Source organism: Abramis brama, assembly GCF_963993115.1.
Source record: "Abramis brama genome assembly, chromosome: 22".
Taxonomy (NCBI): domain Eukaryota; kingdom Metazoa; phylum Chordata; class Actinopteri; order Cypriniformes; family Leuciscidae; genus Abramis; species Abramis brama.
In genome coordinates this window covers 19,955,351-19,981,352 of record NC_139984.1, presented here as the reverse complement: position 1 = coordinate 19,981,352, position 26,002 = coordinate 19,955,351, and the positions used below count along the sequence as shown (strand labels likewise).

The window sequence follows — 26,002 nt, the reverse complement described above, 5'->3', positions numbered from 1 at the left end:
ATAAGGGAAGAACTCTCTTGGTTTTCTTTATATTGCCATTTTATAGCTCAGGGGACACAGCCCAAAGAACACACTCCTCACTCACCAAGGCAAGAAAAATTCATTTACAGGCCTACATTACAGAGTTGGTGGAGCACTCTTTACAATGGGTAAAAGAACAGACATAACCAATATGTATGAAGAGGCAAGACAGAACCATTGACATGAAAACAAAGCCATAAAAAGTTTATCATCCAAATAGCTTCTCTTTGAAATTTTCTTTAAAAAATGTTTCTTCAAATACAAAAATAAATCTCAACATTTAAACAGAGCATAACCTAACTTACAAGATAAAGCAGCATTTTGGAAGGAAAAAAGGACAGGTTTTTTTTTTGAGGGGATATGAGGTCTTGGTTTCAGAATTCAGTCTAGTCTCACTGGATGCAAACTTGCTTGAAACAGTGAGTGCATTTACAACACTCTTCGATACAGCACATTTTTCTGTAAATCTATTCAAACAACTTAGCTGCTGGTTTCAGCAGGTTCCTCTGGATTTCCTTAAATCGATATTCAAGAAAAATGCAGCAAGATCTTTGCAAAAACTGTTTTTTTTATATATATATATATGTACAAAATCCCCCATTTTGCAGCAGACAGTTCAAAAGCAGTCAACAAAATCTTTGAATAATTTTACAAAAACATAAAAACAAATTAAAATGACACATGGTGCTGTAACATCGTAGTTGTTTCATTCTGGCTTTGCAGAATGTTTTAGAAAATAAAGTTGCAGAAAAATATTTCTCAGAGTGTGTTGGAGTGTGTGTGCATGTGTGTGAGTCTTTGTGTTAAAAAAAAGCTTACTTTGCTTTTATGACATCTTGTAGTCATAGCTTTCTCCACCCAAGTCTTTCACTTACTAAAATAGGTTTAGCTTCATTATCGGTTGGCCTTCTCCAAGAAAAAAAAAAAAGTTGCAAAAAATGTCTGCTTTCTTCAATTGGAAAGAGACACGGTTCTCAGTTCCTTTTCACAATATCCATTTCTTTTCATGTCAAGAGAGGTGGTTCCGTATCCAAAGTCCTCCATCATTCCTATGAATGTACTAAAAGGAGAGAAAGAAAGATCATACAGTCAGAATAGAAGCTTATAAAAAGACAAAACATCTACTCATTACTCATCCATCTAGTTCAGAAGAATTGATTTCATAATTTGTTTGGATACGCCAATATTATTTTGTGGGTAAACATTGTTTTTACTCTCTTTCCATTACAGAACACAGCATTTCCAAAGCAACAGGAAGTAGCCCACCTCCTCTTCACTTGCCATGCTGGTAGGAGTATGTTGTGTGGTCTGTGGGTGTCTCTATGGCAACCTGCTGCTGTTGGACGCTATTTTCCTGCAGTGGCATAAGGTCAACATTACTGACAATCCATCGCAGTGATTCAAGCTTTCAAACACTTAGAATAATGCAGCATGCAAGGGTTTCGTACCTCAGCTGTAATGCTTGAAGGAGGCACTTGGGCATATTGTGGTATGTAGGTCCCTTGCATAGCTGTGTTTGCAGGCATATACTGAGAACAGATGGACACACGTTGACAAATGTGTGATAACCACAGACAGCACACATAAGAGGAATATTTTAGGTAGATGAAAAACTGGTTTTGCATAATTCCTGTGATTCTTTATTCTTAGGGTTTACTAGATTTACTTGGTCATGGCAGGAGTTAAAAGACTCGATTGTAACACTTTAAATACAATGGGTATTAGAGTACAGGGTGGGCCATTTATATGGATACACCGTAATAACATGGGAATGGTTGGTGATATTAAAGTCCTGTTTGTGGCACATTAGTATATATTAGTACACACCACCCACCTTGAGGAGTTTGCCCCCTCACATATACTAATGTGCCACAAACAGGACTTTAATATCACCAACCATTCCCATGTTATTATGGTGTATCCATATAAATGGCCCACCCTGTAGTGTAAGTGTTACTATCGTTTAGGACAACTAAACAAAAACATTTTTGTTAACTAAATAAACGAAATAAAAACGAATTAGGGCTGCATGATCTTAGAGGAAATAAGGTACAAGACTGTGTGCTTAACGGTTTGAGTGAGGGAAAGAACTACAATCCCATGAAGCATTGCGAACAGCATAATTAAAAACGAAAGAAATAATTAACTACTCGTTTACAAATGTTGATTATATGTATTTCTACTACAGGGCTGTTGAATGCTTGAATCTGATTGGTTGACGAACACTCTAAGGTGTGCTATTATTTTCAGGGAAACGCACAGCTAAAGTAGTTCCAGGCAGGTCTTGACCGCATTACAGTTCCAAATCACTTCGCCAAATGATTTCAATTATTTCAAAGTTCCTTACAGCCTACAACAGCAAAAAAACTAAAACCCACAACGACACTGAGCAAGCAAATAAATATAGTAAACAATGGGATAAAAACCACAAATTATTTCCATGTTTGTTTGCCACAAAATCACGTTTTATTATGTACGGAAAGCATACAGCCTACTCTCTTTCTCCTGCTCTCTCTCTTTATTGTGTCTCTACCACACAAACGCACACATTCAGTACAGACACGCACTCGCACAGAAATGTGTTGTCAGCGCTGCTCTGACAATTTTATCAGTAAAATAGTTTGACAACTTAAAAGCTACATGACATTTCTCACTAGTGAGGTAATAACAGCGCTGTTCTTGAAGCAGATAAACTTACAGTTCCGCTATTAGTATTAGTGCTGCTGAACACTGTTGAGAGACACACAGACTCAGGTAATTCACATATGCTTAATCTCTCTCTCTCTCTCTCTCTCTCTCTCTCTAATAACTGTATTAATAAGTTAATAAGTTTTGAGGTGTGGTAACCGTAGCATAAGCGGAATAATTGACTCCGGACTGTTGAATTATTAAAAAACAATGCACACTCCACTCCACCTCGGGTATTTTTAAAATAATTAAACGGCCGTCATCAATTATACCTTACAAAGACAATATATTTTAAATTCATGTTCAAAAATGCATATATATAGAAACATTTCAGTATTATCACGGGAGTGGGCGGCGCTAACATTATACTGTCAAACTTTTTTATGTGGATTGCAGCCAAATTTATATATGGACTTTGTATTTTGCAATATCGATTTATATATATATATATATATATATATACTGTATGTGTGTGTATGTATATATATAGAGAGAGCAGCTCTAAAACTAACAAACTATGAAAACTTAAAATACTACTAAACTTAAAATACATTTTCATTACTCCAAAACTACCTAAAATAAAATACAAATGGCCTCAATTGAATCTTAGTTTTAGATTCTGATACATGGTAATATTATAAAACATGTCCTGAGAAATTTAACACAGTTAAATATTATAAATTATACCAGTTAGCATTAACTTTGGCAGCTCTAAAATACTAAAAACAAAATAATGTGAAACTTGAAAACTAAAACTAAACTAAAATTCACAATGAAAACCGAAAATTAAATTGAAAAAACGGATTACAAATAAAAATAATAAGCTGAATGCAAAAAAAGCTTATCTCTGTGCAATATCTCTGTGTGCATCTGTGGGGGACGTACCGTGCCTGTGCTGCCCAGGGTTAGATGGCTGATCTGCTGTGTGAGAGGCCCTAATATGGCAGTGGGCTGGATGGTCATGGTGTGGTCCACTGAAGGCGTGAGGACGGTCCCCTGTGCACAGGAGAGAAAAGAAGTTAGACAGGTACAGAAAGGTGCTTTAGGAAATGGAGCAGCAGTTTAAATGCAACTTACTGTGGGCTGCATGAGGTAAGACTGGTGATGTATCCAGGAGGGATTGTGTACCTGCAATTAAAAGAATATACTTTAGATTTGGGTCCTTATTCTATAGAAAAAAATTCTAAGAAAAAAATACGGGTTTGGAATTACAGGTTTCCTTTAAACAATACTACAAATATACATATTAAGCAAATCATTAATATATCTCCTGCAAAAACAGGAGACAGTACCTGGTAGGTGGATAGAGGTGAGTGCATGTAGGGAGAGATAGAAGTCTGAGCAATAATTCTGTTAGGAGCGATGCTGTAGGAAGGGGAATAAAACCTGCAGGGGGCGACAAACACGCACATTTTTTCTTTTTCTAAAAAAAAAAGAGCTTTTACCATGCTGTGTCATAATGAAAGCACAAAGTACAACATTTCTTGAGTAATAGTTTCAGAACCCACCCATTTTGTAAAGCAGGAGTAGGATCATATGTTAGCGTCATCCCGCCCTGTATGTGTGAAAGAGCAAAAGAGAGACAGTCGATTTAAGACTTGGACTACAGAATGATTTACATCAACATGAAAAAGCTGAGAAAATCATCTCTCTCACAGTCTCGCCCTCTCTTGGCCACTGCCGCCCATTTAGATGATATTTCCCCTGATTCTGACGTTTCTTCTGTCCCCCGTCCGCAAATTTACACAGCAAGGGTTCTATAGGCACTTAGATAAACATTAGTCATTATTTATCTGTCGTAACCACACAATCCTCAATATGAAAACTACCGTAAACGCAGTACCTGCTACTCCAGGAGGAGTCTTGATGTATTTGCCATTAAAATGTTGAATGATGGCCTCACATTTTTCAGTCGATTCCATCCTAACAGAGTAATTGCAAATGTATTATTAATGGAATATTAATGATGATTATGTCGGGTTATATGCGTGAGAGGTGGTCAGGCGTACCTGGCGAAACCCACTCCTCGGCTGGTGCCGTTTGCATCTCGTAAGATGCGTGTGGAGATGACCTGGCTGAAGGGCTTGAGCATGCTCTCTAACTCTTGCTCATCCATAGACAGAGGCAGATTGGAGATGTACAGGTTGGTGGGGTCCTGTTCCTGTTGCTGTAGAGGTAATGAAGAAGAGAGAAACAAATGTGGGCATGACTAGGTTAAAGTTTGTCCAAAAAAGGACATTTTGTCCATATTTCTGTGAAATAATGTAGTTCATCCAAAAATGAAAATTCTGTCATTATATAAATCACTCTCATGTTTTTCCAAACCCATAAGACTTTCGTTCATCTCCGGAAACACAAATCTAGGAGCTTTCTGTCCCTCCATTGACAGTCTATGCATGTCTTTGATGCTTCATAAAAAGTTCATAAAGAGATCATGAAGTTGTTTAGTTTGAGCTAAACTAGTTTGAGCACGTTTGAGCTTCCGCAAGAACCAGTGAGGTTGAGCTTCTGTTTATGTTTGGTGATCAAAGTTTATAAATGAATAAAAGCCCATAGAATTCAATCTGTTCATCTTATAAAGAGATTGTCTCTTCAGAAAATTTGGACTAAACCACTCAATTCATATGGATTAGTTTTGCAATCTCTTTATGAACTTTTTGAAGCGTCAAAGTGGTAAATGCGTGGACTGTCAATGGAGGGACAGTAATATCTCAGATTTCATCAAAAATATCTTAATTTGTGTTTCAAAGATGAACGAAAATCTTACGGGTTCGAAACTATTTTTTCACACAACGTTATCATATGACTTGCGTATAAACTTACGTCATAAATATGACTTACGTCATAAATACAGTGATCAATAAAGCACTTGGAATATAGCGCATTGGTCATCTGGACTACTTTTAGGAGCCATTCACACAGGGCAGTGAAATGGAAAAAGACCGCAAGGTCTTTAATTACTAATTGAATAACTACCTTGAGCGTCATATTTTAGAATGCCGTGTTATGTGCGAGCCCCTCTCCGTCTAGCTCATGTTTACAATGGAAAATGGAATAGCAGTGCTGAGGAATACAAAAATGTGCTTTGTGTGAACGGCCCCTTATGGTGCTTTTTTCTTTTTGGAGCTTGATCCTCATCACTTTTTCTGGGTGGAGAAACTTCTGGTTATGTGTTACTGACATAATTCCTGTAGGTCAGGGTTCACCAATCTCGGTCCTGGAGGGCCGCTGTCCTGCAGAGTTTAGCTCCAACCCCAATTAAACACACCTGAACCAGCGAATCAAGGTCTCACTAGGCATACTAGAAACTTTCAAACAGGTGTGTTGGAGCTAAACTCTGCAGGACAGCGGCCCTCCAGGACTGAGATTGGTGAACCCTGCTGTAGGTGGATGTACGCAAAGTGCCCTGCTTTGTTCCTGAAGGACTGATCAGCCTTACAGGCTCAGTAAGGTTAGGATTAAGGGTAAGTGAGGTAAAGACCTCATCAGCCTGTCAGACACAAAGCAGAGCACCATCAAACACTGGGCATTTTTTTTTGGATAGTTATGTCACATCCTTTCCATGTCCCTTCCCAGTATGCTCACATAGATAACTAACTGGGTTAACTTTCCAGAGTCATATCTATTGTTTTTATTTGTTGTGGTATTGAACAACAACTTCATACAGACATTAAATTGGGAATGACCTGAATATTCCGACACATTCCACCTTTAAAATGTATTGGAAATCAAAGAAGGAAGGTAGGAAAGACTGTGAAAGAGTTCAGAAGTTCACAGTCTTTCCTATCTTTCTTTTGATTTCTGTTGACTCGGCAGCCTTGTGCATTGATGTAGTGTGTGTGTGTGTGTGTGTGTGTGTGTGTGTGTGTGTGTGTGTGTGTGTGTGTGTGTGTGTGTTTGATTGGAGAGATAAGACTGATTCAGCTCCTGCCGAATCCTGCACATGAGTTCAACTATGAAATATGGCGCTTATTTTGTTGAAAGTCAACTATACATATCACGTTAGCCTTGGATGTTCTTTACCAAAAAATAGAACAAATTCATAGAAAAATATAAATAAAACAGAAAGAGTGTATTTCACATATTTTGTGCCATATTTGTCTTTTATCTTTGCCTAATTATATGCAGGAGTTTTAGACATCAATATGTTTTTTGGGAAAAAGTGTCAGAATGACCGTTTTCAAGGCCAGTGCTAAGTCAGCTCATTACCATATAAACACCTAATTAGCTTCATTTGAAGCTGCGGGCATGACAGCAAATATGCATACAATACAAAGTGACATCTTTCTAACCTCAAATTAAGAGATACACAAAACTGGCGCTTGCATGTCTTCTTCAGATTACCCAGTTCCTGCATGAGGCGTGAGTAGGAGGTTTTACTTTAGGATCTCAAAACTCCTTAATCATATTATGTGTCTCAAATTCATTTTCTTCATTATCATTGAAGCATGATCTGTGTGTTACTTGTCTAAACAAATCAGAAAGACAGTAAAGATAGCTGCAAGACAGCAAACCTCCAAATCACCCCGCTGCTGATTTGCATATTCATTGCTTTGGTGTGCAGATGAGATTAAAATGTGAGCTGTAAATGTATTACCAGATCATCTCGCCACCATGAATAATGAATATCTAATTGCAGTGACCTGTGATGAAGGTGATTTTTGCACTGATCTAATCACACCGCGAGACGGTGGCTTTTTCCACAGAGTGAATGGGAGGAGGAAAATCCACGGAAATTGCCTCAACAGACTCTTAAATAGGTCAGGTCACTAAAAGACTCTAAAATGGCTGTAATTAAGACGGGTGCTTTGTGATGTTCTTGTGTGAAGAGGTTGCACTTTCACGCTGATCTACAGATTAAATGGGTGAATCTCACAAATCTTTCTAGAATATGTTCAGTTCACATTTTACCCTAAAACTAAAGGGAAAAATGTGAAAAAAATGGTGTGCTTGAAGAAAATCAACCTTGTTGCGTTTTTGTATTGGCACATACTTTTCAGCACAATTAAGCACAACCCTCCCTAATCTCTCATTATCATAATGCAAAAAAGAAAAGAAAATATTTTTACTGTAATTCAAAGATAAAGTAACATACTTATATTTGTTGTACTCCTTTTAATTTGATCATTTACATAAAAAAAAAATACGGTAACACGTTAGTTTATGGCCCAATTCTCCCTATTAACTAGTTGCTTATTATAATGCATATTACTAGGATATTGGCTGTTTATTAGTACTTATAAAGCACATATTAATGCCTTATTCTGCATGACCATATTCTACATCCCTCAATCCTACCCAATACCTAAACTTAACAACTACCTCACTAACTATTAATAAGCAGTAATTGAGAGTTTATTACAGTAATTGAGATTGAGGAATAAGTCATAGTTAATTATGAGTTAATAGTGAGATTTGGACCCTAATCTAAAGTGTGACTAAAAATACTGTATTGCAGTAATGACAAATTAATGATAATTACCATTTAGGAAAAAAAAGTACAACAGGGATTCTGGATGTAAAGTTTTAGAGATTTTTCTTTTTACAGATATTTGCATTACAGTAATGACTTTTTAAAAATTTTTGATAATGATAATAATTTTAATAAAATCTATAAATATGAATTGTCATTAAAATAATAAAAAGTGAACTTTTGGGAAGTGGAAGAAAATGTCATGTTCATCAACAATTATTGTCATTAAAATATTTCCCCAAATATCTTAATAACAATAATAAATCTAAAATCTAAATCTAGATAAAATCTAAAATCTAAAATCTAAATCTAAATCTAAATAAGTCTTCTATTATATTCTTTATGGAAAATGTAATGTAACTACTTTTTTTTTTTTTTTTTTTTGCTGTCAAAAATGATCTGGAAATGTTTTCGTGAGATTCACCATAAAGCTCATTAAAAGGGTGTGAAATCAGTAGGAGGGTCCGTGTGAGTGGTTGGCCAGGGCAGGAGCAGTGCTGGCCTGCAGGGCCACAGTCCTCTACGGAGGGCGTGCAGAACTACCAGCCAAGCTGCTCAGACAGTGACTCAGCCATGGGTGAAAGAGAGAACACACAAACTCTTTGTAGAGCTGGAGCACCACGCAGGAGCAGAAACGGGACAAATACTCCTCAGGCACTTACTTTGAACTGCTCTCAATGGCGGACCTGCATGAGCCTAATGGGGACACCAGCTCCGTTTTCATGGCTCAACACCCACAGACAGGCCAAGTGTGGTAAAATAATCAGCCGTCCAACACTAAAGTGATTGCCGCCATTTACTTCCAATATTAATAATTAGCTTCCCCTTGAATCAGATATGCAATATTTTGTTACAGGTGATAACTTATCCAAGAAATGTATTAAAACTACACAAATGTGAGTGTGCCTGTCAGTAGGGCTTCATCCTTCATGATTATGACAAAAATCATAATTGTTATGATTGATAAAGCTGTCTACCATTCAAACGTTTGGGGTCATTAAGATTTTTTTTTATTAATACTTTTATTCAGCAAGGATGCATTAAATTGATCAAAAGTGACAGTAAAACATTTATAAAAGATTACAAAAGATTTCTATTTCAAATAAATGCTGTTCTTTTGAAATGTATGTTCATCAAAGAAGGATCATGTGACACTGAAGACTGGAGTAATGATGCTTTTGCATCACAGGAATAAATTACATTTTAAAATATATTCAAATAGAAGTTAAATCAAATTGCAATAATATATTTCACAATTCAATGTTTTACTATATTTTTTTTACTGTATAATGTTTTGCTGTATTTCTGCATGTTTAACTGTATTTGTTTTACTTCTTTCAAAAACATAAAATCTTACCGACCCCAAACGTTTGATCAGCAGTTTATATCGTTTTTGCATCTTATTGGTTATAATCAGACTATATGTGTCAGGCAAAACAAACGCTTTTAGCATTCCTGAGTAGATTTCTTTCTTTTTTTTACGCCAGTTACTTATTTAAATGCTTTTGACCTGTCATTGTATTCATGTGCTCAACAGACCAGTCTGTGATTGGTATCAATGCTCAACGCTGCAAGAATATGTTGTAAATAAAAACCTTTGATGCAACAGGATCTCCTCCAAGTCCCTCCTTCAGTGTAAATCCATGAAATGTTTCACCCATTTTATCATCTACCAGCCAAAAATCTTAAGTTTGTTAAGAAAATGAATAGCACATGTTTCCTCATCAATCCGCATGATTTGAAGCATCATTCATGCCCGTATCACAAATATGCGTCAAAGTTGAATACTTTGGCTTAGCGATTTGTTCAAATCCCAAACTTGAGTATGAGCAATAATAATAATACTGATGCTTGTGTTTGGAATTCGTTTGAAGCGGTTTCAAAGTGCCTCAGAAAGTTTACAGCAAGTATGAGCAGTCAAGGAACAGGGTGTTCAGTGTCACTGACTCTTACCTTTGCCATCTGAGCCTGAACTCCACTGGCCTTTAGCGCTGTAACCGCTTTCTGTGCAGAGGCTGGGCTGTCGAAATCCACAAAGCCATAGCCTGAACACACACACACACACATAGAGGATCAGTGATAATTGCTTAAAGTTTAGTTAAGCCAATAGCGTTCCCTATCACTCCTCTACACCTTAGTTCACACTGGTAATCTCTCTGTGAGAAAATAGCTATCAGACCAAGTTAACCATACACACTCTCTTTCTCACACACACGAATGTAATAGTGTGTGTGTCCACTTGACAGATGTAGGGTTATGCAATACCAATCTCATAGCTGTTACATCAGCACACATTTGCTAGAGATAAAATAGATGATGAAGTATATTCAAAGAGCACTCATAAGTTAAAAGGAACAATTCACCCAAAAATGAAAATTTGATTATTCATTCTCATGATTTTCAAAACCTGTATAACATTCTTTCTTCTGTGGAACACAAAAGATGTTTAGAAGAATGTCCAAGCTGCTCTTTTCCGTGCTATGGAAGTGAATGGTGGCCACAGCTTTCAAGCAAGATTTTCTGTGAATATCAACTTAATTTGTAGCCTGTTTCTCAGACAAAACTGTCATATGGCTTCAGAAGACTTTGGATATAGGCCTATAAGTCATATGGACCACTTTTATGGCCTTTTTTGATGGCTTTCACAGTAAGCAACACTGTGTTTTTTGTGTGAAAGAATGTCAGAGTAGTTCTAACTATCCCTTTAAATATTACATTTTGCGACACATCTTACCTTTACACTTGTTGGTGGTCTTGTCAAGGATGGCCTTAGTAGACACTATTTTTCCATAGCTGTGCATTACAAAACAAGAACAAAAAGTAACATTTGGTTTAGATGAACAGATAAACACTTTAAACAGATTTTAAACAGCTTAAAAATCATAAATAAAACCAAACTCATAAGACTTGCTGATATGTATCAGATATTTTATAAGGTCAAACACAGTTTGGAAAAGCCAGAGTAATCTAAGCCGAAAACAGCCAGGCAGCGGGGGCACAAAAACTCATAAACTGAGGGCACCAGCACCGCTCCATTCACAATGCGCCGCTCAACGGGCCCCCATATTCAGAAATCATGTACATTAAATCTTCATGAGGGTGCTGGTGCCGTGGAGAACCCTGATCAAATGGTAATGCTCTTTGAATAATGGATTCCATACCATGTTCATGCTACTTTGCATATCTGAGGCATTGCCGCAGCATGATTCATCAGGTATATAGCTGTAGGATAGCATATGCTTCCATGGATTACTGGAGCATGCGGGTGTTTGAGGGACGGGGAGGGGGGTAGGATGTTCTCTCTCCAGGCATGTGCTTGCAGTGTAACCTGAGAGTTCTCCTTGTCTGCCCTGCACAGCTCTGGCTGGGATCCACAACAATCAACTAACAATGCCCTCCGCCAGGCTCCTCATGGGTCCTACTGCCAGCACACAGCACCTCTCACACTGATGTTCATGACTGAACTAAATCTGCATAGTGTAACTGTAGTATAGATGGAAGCAATATGAGAACACTGAAAAAATGCCAAGCAGTTTCAGTTTTTTACTTAATCATTCAAACTTTAAAGTCCCCCTGTGGTGAAAATCAAGCTTTTAATGTTGTTTATTTGTCTTTGTGTTGTTTTTAATATGCTTTAAGACAAACCATGTGCAAATTCATGTATTTTCTCCTTTAAAACTGCAGTGATCCAAAGACAGTCTCAAAAATGGTGTTTCTGACATCACAAACTACATTGTAACCAATCACGTCAACGAGTGGATCTCTAAACTGGAGTGGAGGTGGGGATAATTTGCATATTCATAGAACCGTGTATACTTAATGAGGCAAAGGTGTAGAGTTACATTCAAGCTATTTTAAGGCATGAAGAATTTTTTTTTTCAAGGAAAAAGTTTAAGTATGTAATTTTGGTGATCAAAGATGAGTTTTAAGGGATACAATTATTGACTACAGGGGGACTTTAAGGGTCGTTCATGCAGGACAGAGAATAGAAAAAATCCAAGTGTTCCGAGACAGTTTTGAATTTCCCAAGACATCTTCAATTATCAAATGAAATACGTCTGTCTAGCGTATGTTTTAATTAAAAATAAAAATGAAAAACAGCACAGATGCATACAAGTGGCAACCCAATGCGCTGCCACTTTTTTATTGTACAAATGTAACAAAAAAATCTTAAAAACACATGGAGGCCCTACAATATGTAAAATGATCAAAATTATATAGATGAGGAGGAATCTGCAATTTAGTAATTTAGTGCTGCACAGAAATCAGCAACTAAAATCATTTGGGCGAGACAGAAAAAAACTAAAATCTGGTTTCGGCTGCCGAAGTCATTGACTGAAACAGTTAGCGGTTCGCCAATGAATGTTTTGATTGTGTCAGTGTCTATTGCATGCACACAACAGGTAATCATGTCAACAGTATGAACGCACTTCAACTGTGACCAAAAATAATGCTAGAGTAGCAATATGTAGCATTATTTTTCAAAAGAAATATCAAGAGGCGGCTTGTTACCGAAGAACGTTTCTATTACTGGTTGGTTTATTACTTGTGAACACGAAAATACTGAACGGTCTAAATGAAAACTTTAATTTTGGGTTTGATGTATAATTTAGGGACATCACTATTAATAAACCAGTCTAAAAACATGGAACAAACACTGGTCAAATTAAATTTTAGCCACATACAAGTGACAAATTACAAAACATGGTTTAGTTTGATTGGACGCACTGCCATTGACATCAAAAACAAAAAAATAAGGGAAGCTTTTTCTCCTCCATTTTAAAAGCTGATAAGCCGATTTATTTTGCCATCCTAAATATGCATGACTGTACGGTTAGCTGCATTTACAATTGTTTTTCCATATGCTGGAGGGACAGTTAGTCATGTGTGAGATGATCCAACCAAGAGTCATGGGCTGCGTTCCAGTCCAAAATTGTCATGCCCTTCACTCGCTAACTTCCCTTCGCCTCGTTCACTCGGATGTACGTCATTGCTTACGTTGCAACAAGTGCCCACTACTGGCGGAAACTGCAATGGGCTGAACTGGAACGTCCTAAGCCCTTGATCACTTGGCATCAGCTACGGAGTTGATTTATTATCTACATTTCTTTCCCTTTAAGAATTTGTTTAATGCAGCATCCAAATGTTTATAGGTGTGTTTGGGTTGTTTTAAATAAAAAATATATAATTAATATATAATAGAGTTGTTTGTTGTGGTGGTGACGTCACAATCGTACTGCATTGTGGGACATATAGGTGCCTGAAGTGTACATATATGAAGTAGACTCGCTCCCTCGGTCAAAATCGAGGGAGCGAGGGTCTGTCCATATAAACTTCCCTCGTCCACTTCACGAAGTGGAACAGACTTCAAAATGGCGGCAGGGATTACCCCCAGGGGAAGTGCTTAGGGAAGTTCGCAAGTGCGTGTCTAAAAGTGGACTGGAACGCAGCCATGGTCAAGCAAACACTATGTGATGACTAGCAGAGATTAGTGTAGCCTGACTCTGTAACTAGTACTCATATTGACATTGTTGCACTATTGTTGAGGCAGTTAGCACTAAAAATAAAGCCAAGAAAAGTTTTTTTTAACTTCTGTAATGCTTTCTAATTCATTTAAATGAAACACAACGAATCATTTACTCTACTTATTCATTCAAAACACGGATTAATTCAGAAACAAAATAAGTGACTCTTTATGAGTGAGTCAACAAGTCATTCACTCAACTGATTCTGTCAAAAATCACTAATCATTAAGAAGCAACGTTTATTTAGCCTTTTTTCCATTTCGAACAATTTTTTTTTGTAGATGAAAAATAGACATTTTTTAGACAGATAGATATTGTGTTTAAAATGTAAGTGAAGCCATATTTCATGCAATCGTAATGTTGGTTTGAACCACTGATATTCAGAAAAACGGCACTCTTGCACTTGTGATATTGCTTATGTGAGGACACGTGGCTGTCCTTTTGCCATTCTTCTTGCTTGTGATATCCATAGCATTTGCTTTAGTGTTCTGAAACCATTCGGCTTGTGTTCTGCTCTTTCGCATTCTATAAAGGTAACAGGAATTACTTGACCAAACATCCCCCTCCGCCAACAGCTTCTTTGCTAAGAAACACCTGATATATTTGACTAACTCTTATCTCTCTCTCTCTCTCTCTCTCTCTCTCTCTCTCTCTCTCTCTCTCTCTCTCTCAGTCTCTTTCTCACACTCTCCCAAATCTCTCTTTCTCTCTTCCAGCTCCTCCCCACCCCCATCACTAACAACTTTTGGTCTCCTCTCCCTCCCAGCTGTTGCCCTTGTTTGTCTTTCCCTTTCCCCCTGGGCTCAGAGTTTCCTGTAGGGCTGGGCAGCCTCTTCTCAGCCATTTCTTAGAATCTCCAGCACTACTTCTCAAATCTGTGCACTTTCTTTCTACGCCAACTTAAATATATGAGCACTTTGTTCTAAAATGGAATATATACATCAATAAAGCTAAAGAAGTTGCATCATATTTTTATTGCCCAAAAGAAATCACATCAAATTGGGCATCAAAAATATTGAGTTGCTTACTTTTGCTCTGGCAATAGGATACAAAAACAAAAAAGATGATTACATTTTTTCATAATAAACTAATACATTTAGAGTTATAGTATTATTTAATATTTTTGAATGACTTTTATTTTTAAATTCTCAGTTTTAATTTTAATTTCTACCTAGTTGTATCATTTCTTCCGATACTGTCCTCTGTAACTGGTAGGCGTGGCTTGGGAGTGGCCTCGTAGGGCAGCGAAGCAAGTGCATTCTGGGAGTTGTTGTCTTTCATCCACATGAGCCAAAAATACATTTTCTGGCTTTTCTCAGTCTAGAAGGCACCAACTTCTAAAATAATTTCACATTTCTACTACATAAATGACCCAATTTAAATACACATTCATCTTTCCAGCGGTGAAATATCCCTTTAATTAATTGTGTGCATACTTTGGAACATCTAGGTGGTAGAAGCAAAAGCAATGATCTGTCTTTAAACCCTTCCTTACTTTTATCAACCCTAAAAGGAAGTGAGGCGCAGACAGGGAAAGAGGCGAGGAGAGGGAACCGTCATGCCTAGCTGTTGGAAACACTGCAGTCGGTCAACAAAAAAAGAGCTTTGTTTGAAACCCAAACCTCCGTTGAGTTTGTGTCATTACATTCCACCAAAATGACCTCTAACATGAAAGCACGGATCTAATGTGAAAAAGTGACATGAGATTTATTTCAAAAGATGAATTCCCTATCTACCAACAAAACACATGGAATGAGAACCAATCCCAAGATGAAAAACGATCACCCCTCAGGCGTTGCACCAAAATGTTATAAAAATATCAAAAACGTTTCATGAATAGAAATGTGTGATTTACACAACATCGACTAAATCAAGATGCTGCATAAGGTTATCCAAAAACACTTAATTCGTAATTCGCATTCATTTCAACATGATCTGCCAGCATTGCATTTCTAACCTTCTCGTGAAGGGTCAAATCAGGACACTCAAACTCTGAGTTTTTCTCTCCCACACACCCGTTTTTCAGTGCATTTTCTGGACTTATACACACTGAGCTTCTCTTCAACTGCTGATTATGAACCTGACCTTACTTGCCTTCACCATACCTAATCCTGAATTAATTTCCACATGAAACAAGGACCGCTAAAGGACACTCACGGTTGACAGAGTTTGACCAGGTCCTGGTCTGTGGTTCCTGGATGGAGACCACGGATGTACAGGTTGGTTTTGCTCAGCTGGTCTCCAGCAATGCTGCTTCCATTACTGGTGGTGGTGGTGTTGGGACTGGGTGGTGCCATCTGCTGGGTGGAGGATGCATACGCCTGCTGTGAAAACAGAGATAAGATACAATACAACGCTATTAGATTACAATTCCAAAGAGCTTTCCTTTAGTTTTAAAATGAAAGTGTTATAATTTCCCCTGTGACTTTTAAAGGAAGTAGTGAATCATTTTCATATTCTTCTTCTTATCATTAGTGACTCAGTATTGCTATGCAAAGCAAAACACTGCAATATCAAAATGGCGCTATAGATTAACAGGAATATTTCCCCACATACTTAACCTTTAAAGAATTAAAGGAAAAAGAACACACCTTTAAAAAAAATTCTGTTATTATTACTCACCCGGGTGTCATTTCAAACCCATGTGCTTTCCATGCAACACAAAATGAAAGATTTAACGCTTTTCCATGCAACAAAAATCATTCATAGTAACAAAAAGGATCCAATAAAAAAATAGTCTTATTTGCCTTCTTGAAGCTTTGTGTGAAAAACTGACCAAAATTTAATTCATTATTTACTGTTAATTCTAGCTAAACTAGACCATGCATGATGCATCCGAAATCACATACTTCCCTACTATAAGTAGGTGAATAACAGTATGTGACAAATGAAGTATGTCTGAAATCACAGTACTCATAAAGAGTAGGCAAAAAGGACCCGGATGAGCTACTACTTCCGGAGAGATTCTGAAGTGTGCATACGATGGACATTATACCATCCAACGAGGCTGCGGGAGAGGATTTGTGAATGGCAGTGAAGCGACGCAACTGATGCTGATATAGATCACATGATAATGACAACATGGCGAATGTAGTACGTCCAGATTACATTCATACTACACACATTCATACTATATAGAACATACTTTTTTGGCAGTTGTGAAGTAATTATTTATTCAAAATAAATACTCACTCTAGAGAGTATGCGATTTCGGACACAGCCCAAGTCTCAAAAGAACAGTTCATTCACGAATCCAAGTCAATGATTCGGTTCTCAAGTTAAAGCTATCGTAAGGCTCCATGAGACTAGGAATATAATAAAAGAATGGTGTACAGGTTTGTAACGACATGAGGATGAGTAAATAATGACAGAATGTTCCTTTTTAGGTGAACTATCCCTTTAAAAATGTAATTTTGTTTACAAAAACAAGCAGATTCTGAAAAAGCACATGCCTCCGATTGTTGTTGTGTCCAAAGCCTGGGGCTTTCCCTCTCCTGAGAGGTTCTGTTAGTTTTCTAATTAACTCCTCATCAGTCAGAGGGGCAGGCAAGGATGAAGTATTTCATTAGTCAAGCCTGTGAAATCAAATCTCAGACAGGGAACAATGGGCCAGTTTAATACATGCCTCAAGTTCACTGGTTTGGCTGAGATTGTTGGAAAAAAGGGAGAGGGGCACATTCAGAAGTGCCCACACAAACACTATGTCATATATAGGACTCTTGTCTTTTGCTCTCCTCTTGAGCCGGTTGAACTTAGTTATAGAAGCCTGTCTAATTGAGATCTGAGCTTGTTAGCGTTGAGCGCTAATCCCTCTCATGTGCTGTGTGCAGTCAGAAAGCACTGTCTCATTAGGACCGCTCTACTCGGCTAACTCTGCCTCTGCCTGGGAAAACAGATGACTGAACCACTGCCCCCCACTAAGCCCATCTGCCCTGCAACGCTGTTCAAGGTTGAGCAGTGCCGCACACCTAACAACACCCATCTTCCCCACACAAACACTACATTATATGCTAAAAATAACAACCCCCCACTAATGACATAAATCCAGCTAGACGTGTTGTTCAAATCAAGCCATATTACTTCTAATTTTCAGATGTTCCCTTTTCTTACCTAAAAAAATCTGGTTATTTTGATTTTTAAATGTTTATATGTGCATTCATTTAAAAAAATTATATAATTTCTATATAATAACCCTACCCCTAAAAGGAAACTTAGTTTTTTTTCTTCCTTTTTTTAGATGTAAAAATCACTCTTTCACACACATACACACACACACACACACACACTGAAGATTCAGATTTGCCATCATAGGAATAAATTATATTTTAAAGTATATTCAAATAGAAAATAGTCATTTTAAATTGTAATAATATTTCACCATATTACTGTTTTTACTGTAAAAGCAGAATAAGAGACTTCTTTCAAAAACATTTTTAAAAATTTGATCCCAAACTGGTAGTGTTTATAATACTGAGTTCGAACTATATAGCCCATTAAAATGTATTTTTATTGACAACAATTAATAAGTAACGTTACAAAAATATGTGTAATTGTATCATGGGTCATTTTATGCTTGCATTCCGAGAAGGAAAAGTAAGCTATGCATTTTAAAAGGGCTTGTTTAACTCTATTTGCATGCCTTGTATACCTCTCATGACTTCTCATGACCCATATGGACTCTACACAAACAGCTCCCATTCAACTACATCTGTTAAACCTACAGATTTAATTCTTGTTCATGCAAAGCATGTGATATATTGTGGTGAAGACATTCCTCCGAGTCCACAACCGTGCTGACAGTGATTCATGCATCACGACCATCCTCACATGCTCCATCTGCTGCGATTGCTCCGTTTGCTTCAGATTGTACCTGAATGCGGAACAAATCCTTGTCAACAACTAATCAATACCAGCAAACCTGCTCTAGAACATCTCAGTTGCACTATAATGAAACCCGAGAGTTTTCCCTTATTTGCACTTGAAGACAGCACTGCAGTGGAAGCGCCTCTTCATTTCCATAGATATGCGCAGCGTGGTAATGAGAGCGTGGCGGGGTTTGCACCTCTCTTGATTACTCCATTGCAGTGCCACTAGGGCAGACTCTTGGGAAGGCTTGCAGAAATAGAGGTCACAGGAGGCAGCGAGCAGCTCGGAAGGGTTAGCAGGGGATCTGGCTCTAAAGGGCTGGTACCAGGTGTGACTGTGAATGGAAATAAATGGTCTGTCTACCACTCCAACCTGCATAGTTTACAGTATTGTGATGTGGTTTTGCTGGGGAATATGGACATTTAATGACCTGCCAACACACATTGCAGCATAACGCATAATAATTTAATTTTCTAAACAAAAATTTTATTGTTTGAAATGAGGTAATACAATGACAGTCTAATGATTGTACTTTTGTTTAATACTTTTGAGATTAATAAAACAAAATAAAAGGCAAATTCTTTTTTTTTTTTTTTTTGGTTTTCAATTTCTAAAAATACATAATATGCATAATAATATCATACATACAGTAGTGGTCAAGGCATAGGAAAATTGACATCATCACTCTTTATTCAAATTATTAAAAATGGGTTAAAAATGTTGTAAGCATATTGCGGTTGTGCTTGAAGTCAATTGTTTTATTTGTGATAACGCAGTGAAACATGCCAAATTTTGTCCAGTCTGTCAAACAAAGAAATTATGAATACATGTAATAGCAAGAGAGAACCAAAAAAAGCATGGTTTTTTTGCATGGTAAAACAAAACCTGTAGCTGTAGTTTACCAAGTAATTTAACAAGTTTAGTGTTTTTTGTTCTTCACTCACATTTCAAATATTTAAAAATATAATATATTTTTCCTATATTTTGATGGTTTAATCAAACCTGTCAGGTCATTGAAAACAAATACCCAAACCATTCCCTTTCTGGACATCACTTTTGGACACTACGGTATATGTTGGTGTAATGCAATATGTAATTTTCTATTTTAAGTGTATAGTAAGTCAAATTACTCTGTAGTCCGGGAAATTACATATTAGAGTCTGGATTATGATTGAATAGAAATATTCAAAAGTGTGTTGGCCTAATGATACAGTACATAATGTTTCAAAAATAAACTAAACTAAAAATAAAAGTAAGTAAAAATACTTAGATTATTGAATTACTGATTATTGGCATAAGAATATTGATACGGTATTGTGAGGTAAAATATACTTCGAAATACATTTTTGTCCCTCAATCCCATTTCCCCAGAGATATGAATGGAGACATGGTTTCTAAATCACATATATTGCGATTCGTGTGAAATATGGAATTTTTCACCCAAACATGCTTCAAAAATCCCTCAGAAAAATCTCCACCCTTTTCAAGCTACACTCACAAAGCAGGATTACATCTTGTATTACAATTTTCTCACCCTCTCTGTCTGCATATCTTTTGGCTGATCAAAAATGTCAGAATATCACCTTTGGTAAGAAAGAAATGTAACAAATAACTTAAACCACAGCCAATAACCCAGGATCCATGCAATGTTTGAGATGGGAATTCCAGGAATTCTAGGTCATTTATCTGAGCAATCTGCATCCCTGCCAAGAGTGCGGGAAGGAGGGGAATGACTCTCCGTCTAGGCTGCTTGGTTTTCAAAACTGTGTCTTTCAACAGTGATCCATCCCGTGAAGAAGAATTTCTAAGTGCGTGCGTGTGAGTGAACACACATTTCTGTGGCGGTACCAAGAAGAGAGTGATTCAGATATTTTTATATAATCACACCAACAATTTTATCATTTAAAACTTTACAAAGGTTAAAATTCAAAGTTTCCAATTTAGTGTTTATTATTAGTACTTTAAATTACTCTTGATATAGTTTTGCACTTCATTTTCCAGCGTAAAGTGTTGACATTTTTTCATAAATCATTACTATTGGTCACCCTTTCCGTCTGTGGGTTTGGGTTTTGCTAATATTTACCCAATAAAAAGTATTAAAAAGGGCTTGTGACTAAAACTTGTAATCCCACTGGACCCTCAAACTGTCTGTAAAACCTCATAAGTCCCTTGCCTCTATCGTGAATGCAGTGCTGCACGAAAATTGGGCCGTCTCTGCTTGTTTGCAATGCAAGGGTAAATGAAGAACTGGTTCTTTAAACAAGTGCAGCATTTTCTCTACTCAAGAAACAATATATAAAGGCTAATGTTTTATGTATTTAAGTCTAGCATTTGTCATCAATTCATTTACAGAACTGTCTTAAATAGCCTGTAGCACTTTATCTTTAATAACATGAGATTTTGGCCAAATGACTGAGTGCCCAGATAACCATAGTAAACTTAACCTGCAAGTTGATGAAAACGTAATGCGATGCACTTACTGCCCCAAATACGGCCGTTTCAATGACGGACAAAACATGTATGTCCGACATTTGCTGGTCAAAAACCTAAATTTGAGCTTGATTTTGGTCAAATTATAATAATATAATGAGTGTCTGACCATATATAAAGCCACAATATCAACTTTGAAAACAGTGTTTCATCATTATTTTAAAAAAATACAGTGTTTTTTTCCATTTCCTGAAAAGTAGCGTTTTTGGAGATACAAGGTTTCCACCCACCAGCAAAGATAAGAAGCTCTTTTGCAGCCACAGTCTTTTCTCATTGTGCCTCACTAGATGTTCAATAAAAATCTCAAAGCTCTTAACTTAACATTCAAAATTGAGTGGTTCGCCTTAAAAGTCTTTGTCATTACCTGAAAGGTCACATAATATTCAGAAGACTCTAATGAGCTTCATATATTCATTTTGTGTAAAATGATTTTTTGCAACATTTTGCCGTCCCACAGAGTGTCATTTTCCAGTGGATTTTCTTCCACCAGAACTGACAGCGATTCTGTGAGTCAGTGCAGCAGTGCTTAGCAGACCTGCAGGGCTTATGAAGCCTATCTAAGTTTGGGGCACTTAAGGAGGAAATTAGAGACCAGTGGCTGCACACTCGCCATATCCAACAATTCTGGAAAAATGAATGTCCCTTGATAACTCCTAGGCACTCAGACTGTGAAAGTAGTGATTTTCTGCAGAGCTTATTCACACCAAGCACAAAAATTCACATTGAACACGAGTGAAGTTTGTATTATTAAATATGTATCTTGTATTAAAGTAGGTGAAGTTGCATTGCCAAAATTATTAACTTGCATTTAACTCTTGCATTAGGTTAAACATCTGGGTACAACTGTTATGCTCAGGGTCAAACTGACCCTAATTGAATTAACCAAAAATCACACTACATCAAAAAAATAGCGCTTCTTCTGTGTACTTTCCTGAAGATCAAACAGAGCATGGCGCTAGCAACGCTAAGATCTTGGTTTAGATTTCCAGCAAACTGAACATGCATGAACATATAAAATTGTACAGTTCAGATAAAGTGTCTACCAAATGCATAAATGTAAATATAAATACCCTTAGAGGGTAGTTGAGAAGCTGACATACCAAAGTTTTTTTTATTTCAGGTATGCAGAAGCCTTATTTAACAATTTCAAATTGACCCGCAAACATCATAATCTTAAAAGATAATTTGTATGCACTTTCCACAACACAGTGGAGTGTCGACACTTTGCAGGCATGTTCAAGAAAGTCACAAAATTTCAAGACAAACATTATAGGTTAACCAGTATTTCAGTAAATTTGACCCACATGCGAATGACCAGAGTGCATTTGATTAGCTTTTTCGTTCCGTTCGTGGTATGACCTCTCAATGACCACACTGCAGTATCACTGCAGAGATCCTGTTTGGTAGTTTTACCCACACATGACATTCTCCCTCTGCATTTTTACATAGCTACAGCAAAAATCAATATAGAGGGCTCCCTCAGCTTCACAATACACTATGGCCAGGACTCTTCCAACACGTTTCTCATTCCAAGTGGGACCTCACGGGTCTGAAATTGTTGTCCAAACTGAACTTGCCATCCTCCTTTTTGGCTCACACTGGCAGTAACAACAGCCTTCCGAACTCAACTGATAGGGCTGCCTCTAGGCTTTTGGCCAATAGCCCCTACTCAAACCCAATACTGTTTCATCCAGTCCGTTCCAGCAGGTGAAGAGACAATCTGATTCTGACATCACCAAGTTATTTTTCCATTGCAAGCAGATGCCCTGAATTAAATTCTGCCTAAAGCTGCTTCCAAAAACACTGTCTACCATCTTCACCGGCATCCCTCGGGTGATACATAGCATAATATCTGTAGATTCAATACCGACATACAACCTTTCAGTGATGTCTCTTCATGGCCGAGGGACATGGAGCTCACCTGCCCAACACAGCTTCTTTCTTTCTAGCTACTACCTACACTTCCTCCCCCAGCACTGTGTAACCACGACCTGCTGTGCGAATTATTGAGAAGAGATGCACCATGGGCTCGGACACCTGCCTGCTCAGCGGCTGGGCTGGTGGCAGTCAGTCAGTTCATGGTTTTCTAGAGCAACACTTATAAGTGTTTATTTTTTAAAAATGAGTCCACGGTTAGCTCTAACAACAAAACGACAATGGGGTCAAAGTCTTTGGTTAAATATGTACAGTGAATCTCTATTGTTGTGGTCTTCTCTTATTTCTTCATAAACTGCAAGGTAATATAAAATCAGTGAGCCGGGTCGGACAACTGAACACGAGAACATCTATGCGTTGTTCTTGGATTCTGTCGTGATCATGGGCGTGAAGCTGAAATAACATTTAGAGAGCCAAGCTGGATCAGATCACAGGGTGTATGCTTATAAAACTGTTAATGAGTAGATAGACCATCATACTCAATATCACCTTCAAAATAATTGCTTCCCATTCATCTACTCTCCCTGGTAAAAAGGTTATCAGCCAATAATTCATAAAATGATCAACACGTTAATAGTCTTTTTTTGCTTTCTGCTGTCCTTTTATTGCAATGTTAATTTTCATACATCTATGATAATGACCTTGTAAAAGCATTAAAGATTGCAGAAGATAAAGATGTCCTTTGAATAAAGCTGCAAGCAAGCACACTTGATTTACTCATTATGTTAAAAATATATGGTAGTCGTGGACAACTATAAATGCATATAATATACATGAACTGGCTTGCAGAGAATCATCGCCATGTGTCAGGTAGAGATTGAGTGGTTTAACCCAAATTTCTTACAGAAACAGTTTTGTAGGCCTATCAGTTAACAGTTCTTCAGAATCAGTCTACTGATAAGTGTCACAATTTGGTGGGTCTTAAAAGAATAGTATAGTAGTGTACACAATGGCATTGCATCACTGTGGGTTCAGCAGAAAACAACAACAGTGTTCAAAGGGAAAGTAACTAACTTTATGTATAGTATTTGCATAAATATGCATACTCAAGCTCAACCGCAATTCATTCTTAAAGGGTTAGTTCACCCAAAAATGAAAATTCTGTCAGTAATTACTCACCCTCATGTTGTTCCAACCCCGTAAGACCTTCGTTCATCTTCGGAACACAAATTAAGATATTTTTGATTAAATCTGAGAGCTGGCTCACTTCTCCATAGGCTTCTAAGACATTATAACTTGCTGGCCCAGAAAATGCATTAAAGACATCGTTAATATAGTCCAAGTGACTACAGTGGCTCAATCTTAAGTTTATAAAGCGACGAGAATACTTTTTGTGTGCAAACCCCCCCCAAAAAATAACGACTTTATTCCACTATTCATTTCCTTCTCTCTGGGCCTAGAGTTTTTTCACGTAGTGTTTCAGCGCAGCACATCTGTGTTGCACGTCACCACGTAGACTCACTATTGGCCGACGCTGGTCATGTGTGTGATGCGTGTGACGTGCAACACAGATGTGCTGCGCTAAAACACTACGTGAAAAAACTTGAGGCCCAGAGAGAAGGAAATGAATAGTGGAATAAAGTTGTTATTTTTGTTTGTTTTTGCGCACAAAAAGTATTCTCGTCGCTTTATAAACTTAAGATTGAGCCACTGTAGTCACTTGGACTATATTAACGATGTCTTTAATGCATTTTCTGGGCCAGCAAGTTATAATGTCTTAGAAGCCTATGGAGGAGTGAGCCAGCTCTCAGATTTAATCAAAAATATCTTAATTTGTGTTCCGAAGATGAACGAAGGTCTTACGGGGTTGGAACAACATGAGGGTGAGTAATTACTGACAGAATTTTCATTTTTGGGTGAACTAACCCTTTAAGTGATAAATACGTAGCATTTTGAGCTTAAGAAAAAACATTTTACTAAAATAGATTAAAAACTTAAATACAATAGTATTAAAAAATATTATTAATAAATATATTCATAATGCATGTTGTTTTTTATTGATTAGAATAATTATTTGTTTCTGAATATGAGGAGGAATCATAAAAACAATCAATAGGCCTACCATATCGGTCATAAAAAATGGTAGGCTATCTGTTGATAATATTCGTTTTTCTAATAATTCAATGCACGTAACCACTATCATAGCCCACCTTATGTCGGACATGCGTTCATTTTGACAAATAAACTGCGTCATTAACATGTTAAAAAAGCTTTTCCTCCCCTCCTTATTCTAACCTTTGTCTCTCCGAAAATAAATAGCCGATAATTCAAAGGCATCCTACGTCGGAATCATTGACTTTCTGTCTCTGCAAAGTCAATCCGAAACCTAAATGTTTCCCGTCATAGTAGTGGGATTTATAGGGGTGGGGCGAATGACTCAACGTAAAACTTAAGTTAAACTAATTTTCTTTCTTCTTTTTTTCCTCGAGAATCCCAAATAATTGTCCTCTATACTGATTTACTGCAACGAATCCACAATCATCGTGTCCCTATAAATAAGTAGCTATCCGTGAACATTTCGGACCGCAAGTTCAGTCTGTGACTTCTCAGCCAGCCAATAGAGTAGATCAATCTACATCAAGATGCCCACTTGTAATACACGCTCACTTTAGTATCTTACTCAACAGCGGTATATTATCCGGCACGATCGCGCGATGATACACTTCAATATTTTCACGGTTCCACTTTCAAGGACACTGCAGCTCACACTCATGAAATTACACACACAACAGAGAGATAAGCGACATAAATGAGCGTTTTCCACCGGCCTGAGCGGCTGACGCCAACGCATTTGAACGGCGATTTACCTTTTTACTGGTTCTGCTGGTATAGCCGTTATATGGGTTGATTCCTGTCCTTGGCGGCACAGAGAGCAGCATTTTTACAGCAGCAGCGCTGTGTCCGGAGCGCCTAGTGCAGCCAAAACACTCCGCTGACGTCACCGGGGACATTCAGCCTGCTGGAGTCTGTGGAAGAGATCGAGTCACACACACACACACACACA

The 26,002-nt window shown here is 37.5% G+C and overlaps 1 protein-coding gene across 2 annotated transcripts; it reads right to left on the bottom strand.

The window, feature by feature from the left end:
- Positions 1-2: 2 nt before the first annotated feature.
- On the bottom strand, positions 3-26,002 carry rbms2b (RNA binding motif, single stranded interacting protein 2b). Of its 2 annotated transcripts, none has more exons than XM_084100011.1 (14): positions 25,806-26,002; positions 15,865-16,031; positions 10,917-10,975; positions 10,136-10,227; positions 4,719-4,876; positions 4,553-4,632; positions 4,366-4,466; positions 4,218-4,264; positions 4,002-4,095; positions 3,787-3,837; positions 3,595-3,705; positions 1,470-1,550; positions 1,288-1,375; positions 3-1,081 (listed from the first exon to the last, which is right to left on the bottom strand). In XM_084100011.1, the coding sequence occupies exons 1-13, from the start codon at positions 25,947-25,949 to the stop codon at positions 1,295-1,297; spliced, it is 1,266 nt and encodes a 421-aa protein (XP_083956137.1). In that variant the 5' UTR covers positions 25,950-26,002; the 3' UTR covers positions 3-1,081; positions 1,288-1,294. The 2 variants fall into 2 exon arrangements, with proteins under 2 accessions (XP_083956137.1, XP_083956136.1); XM_084100010.1 differs by having other exon boundaries at positions 4,366-4,475; positions 25,806-25,989.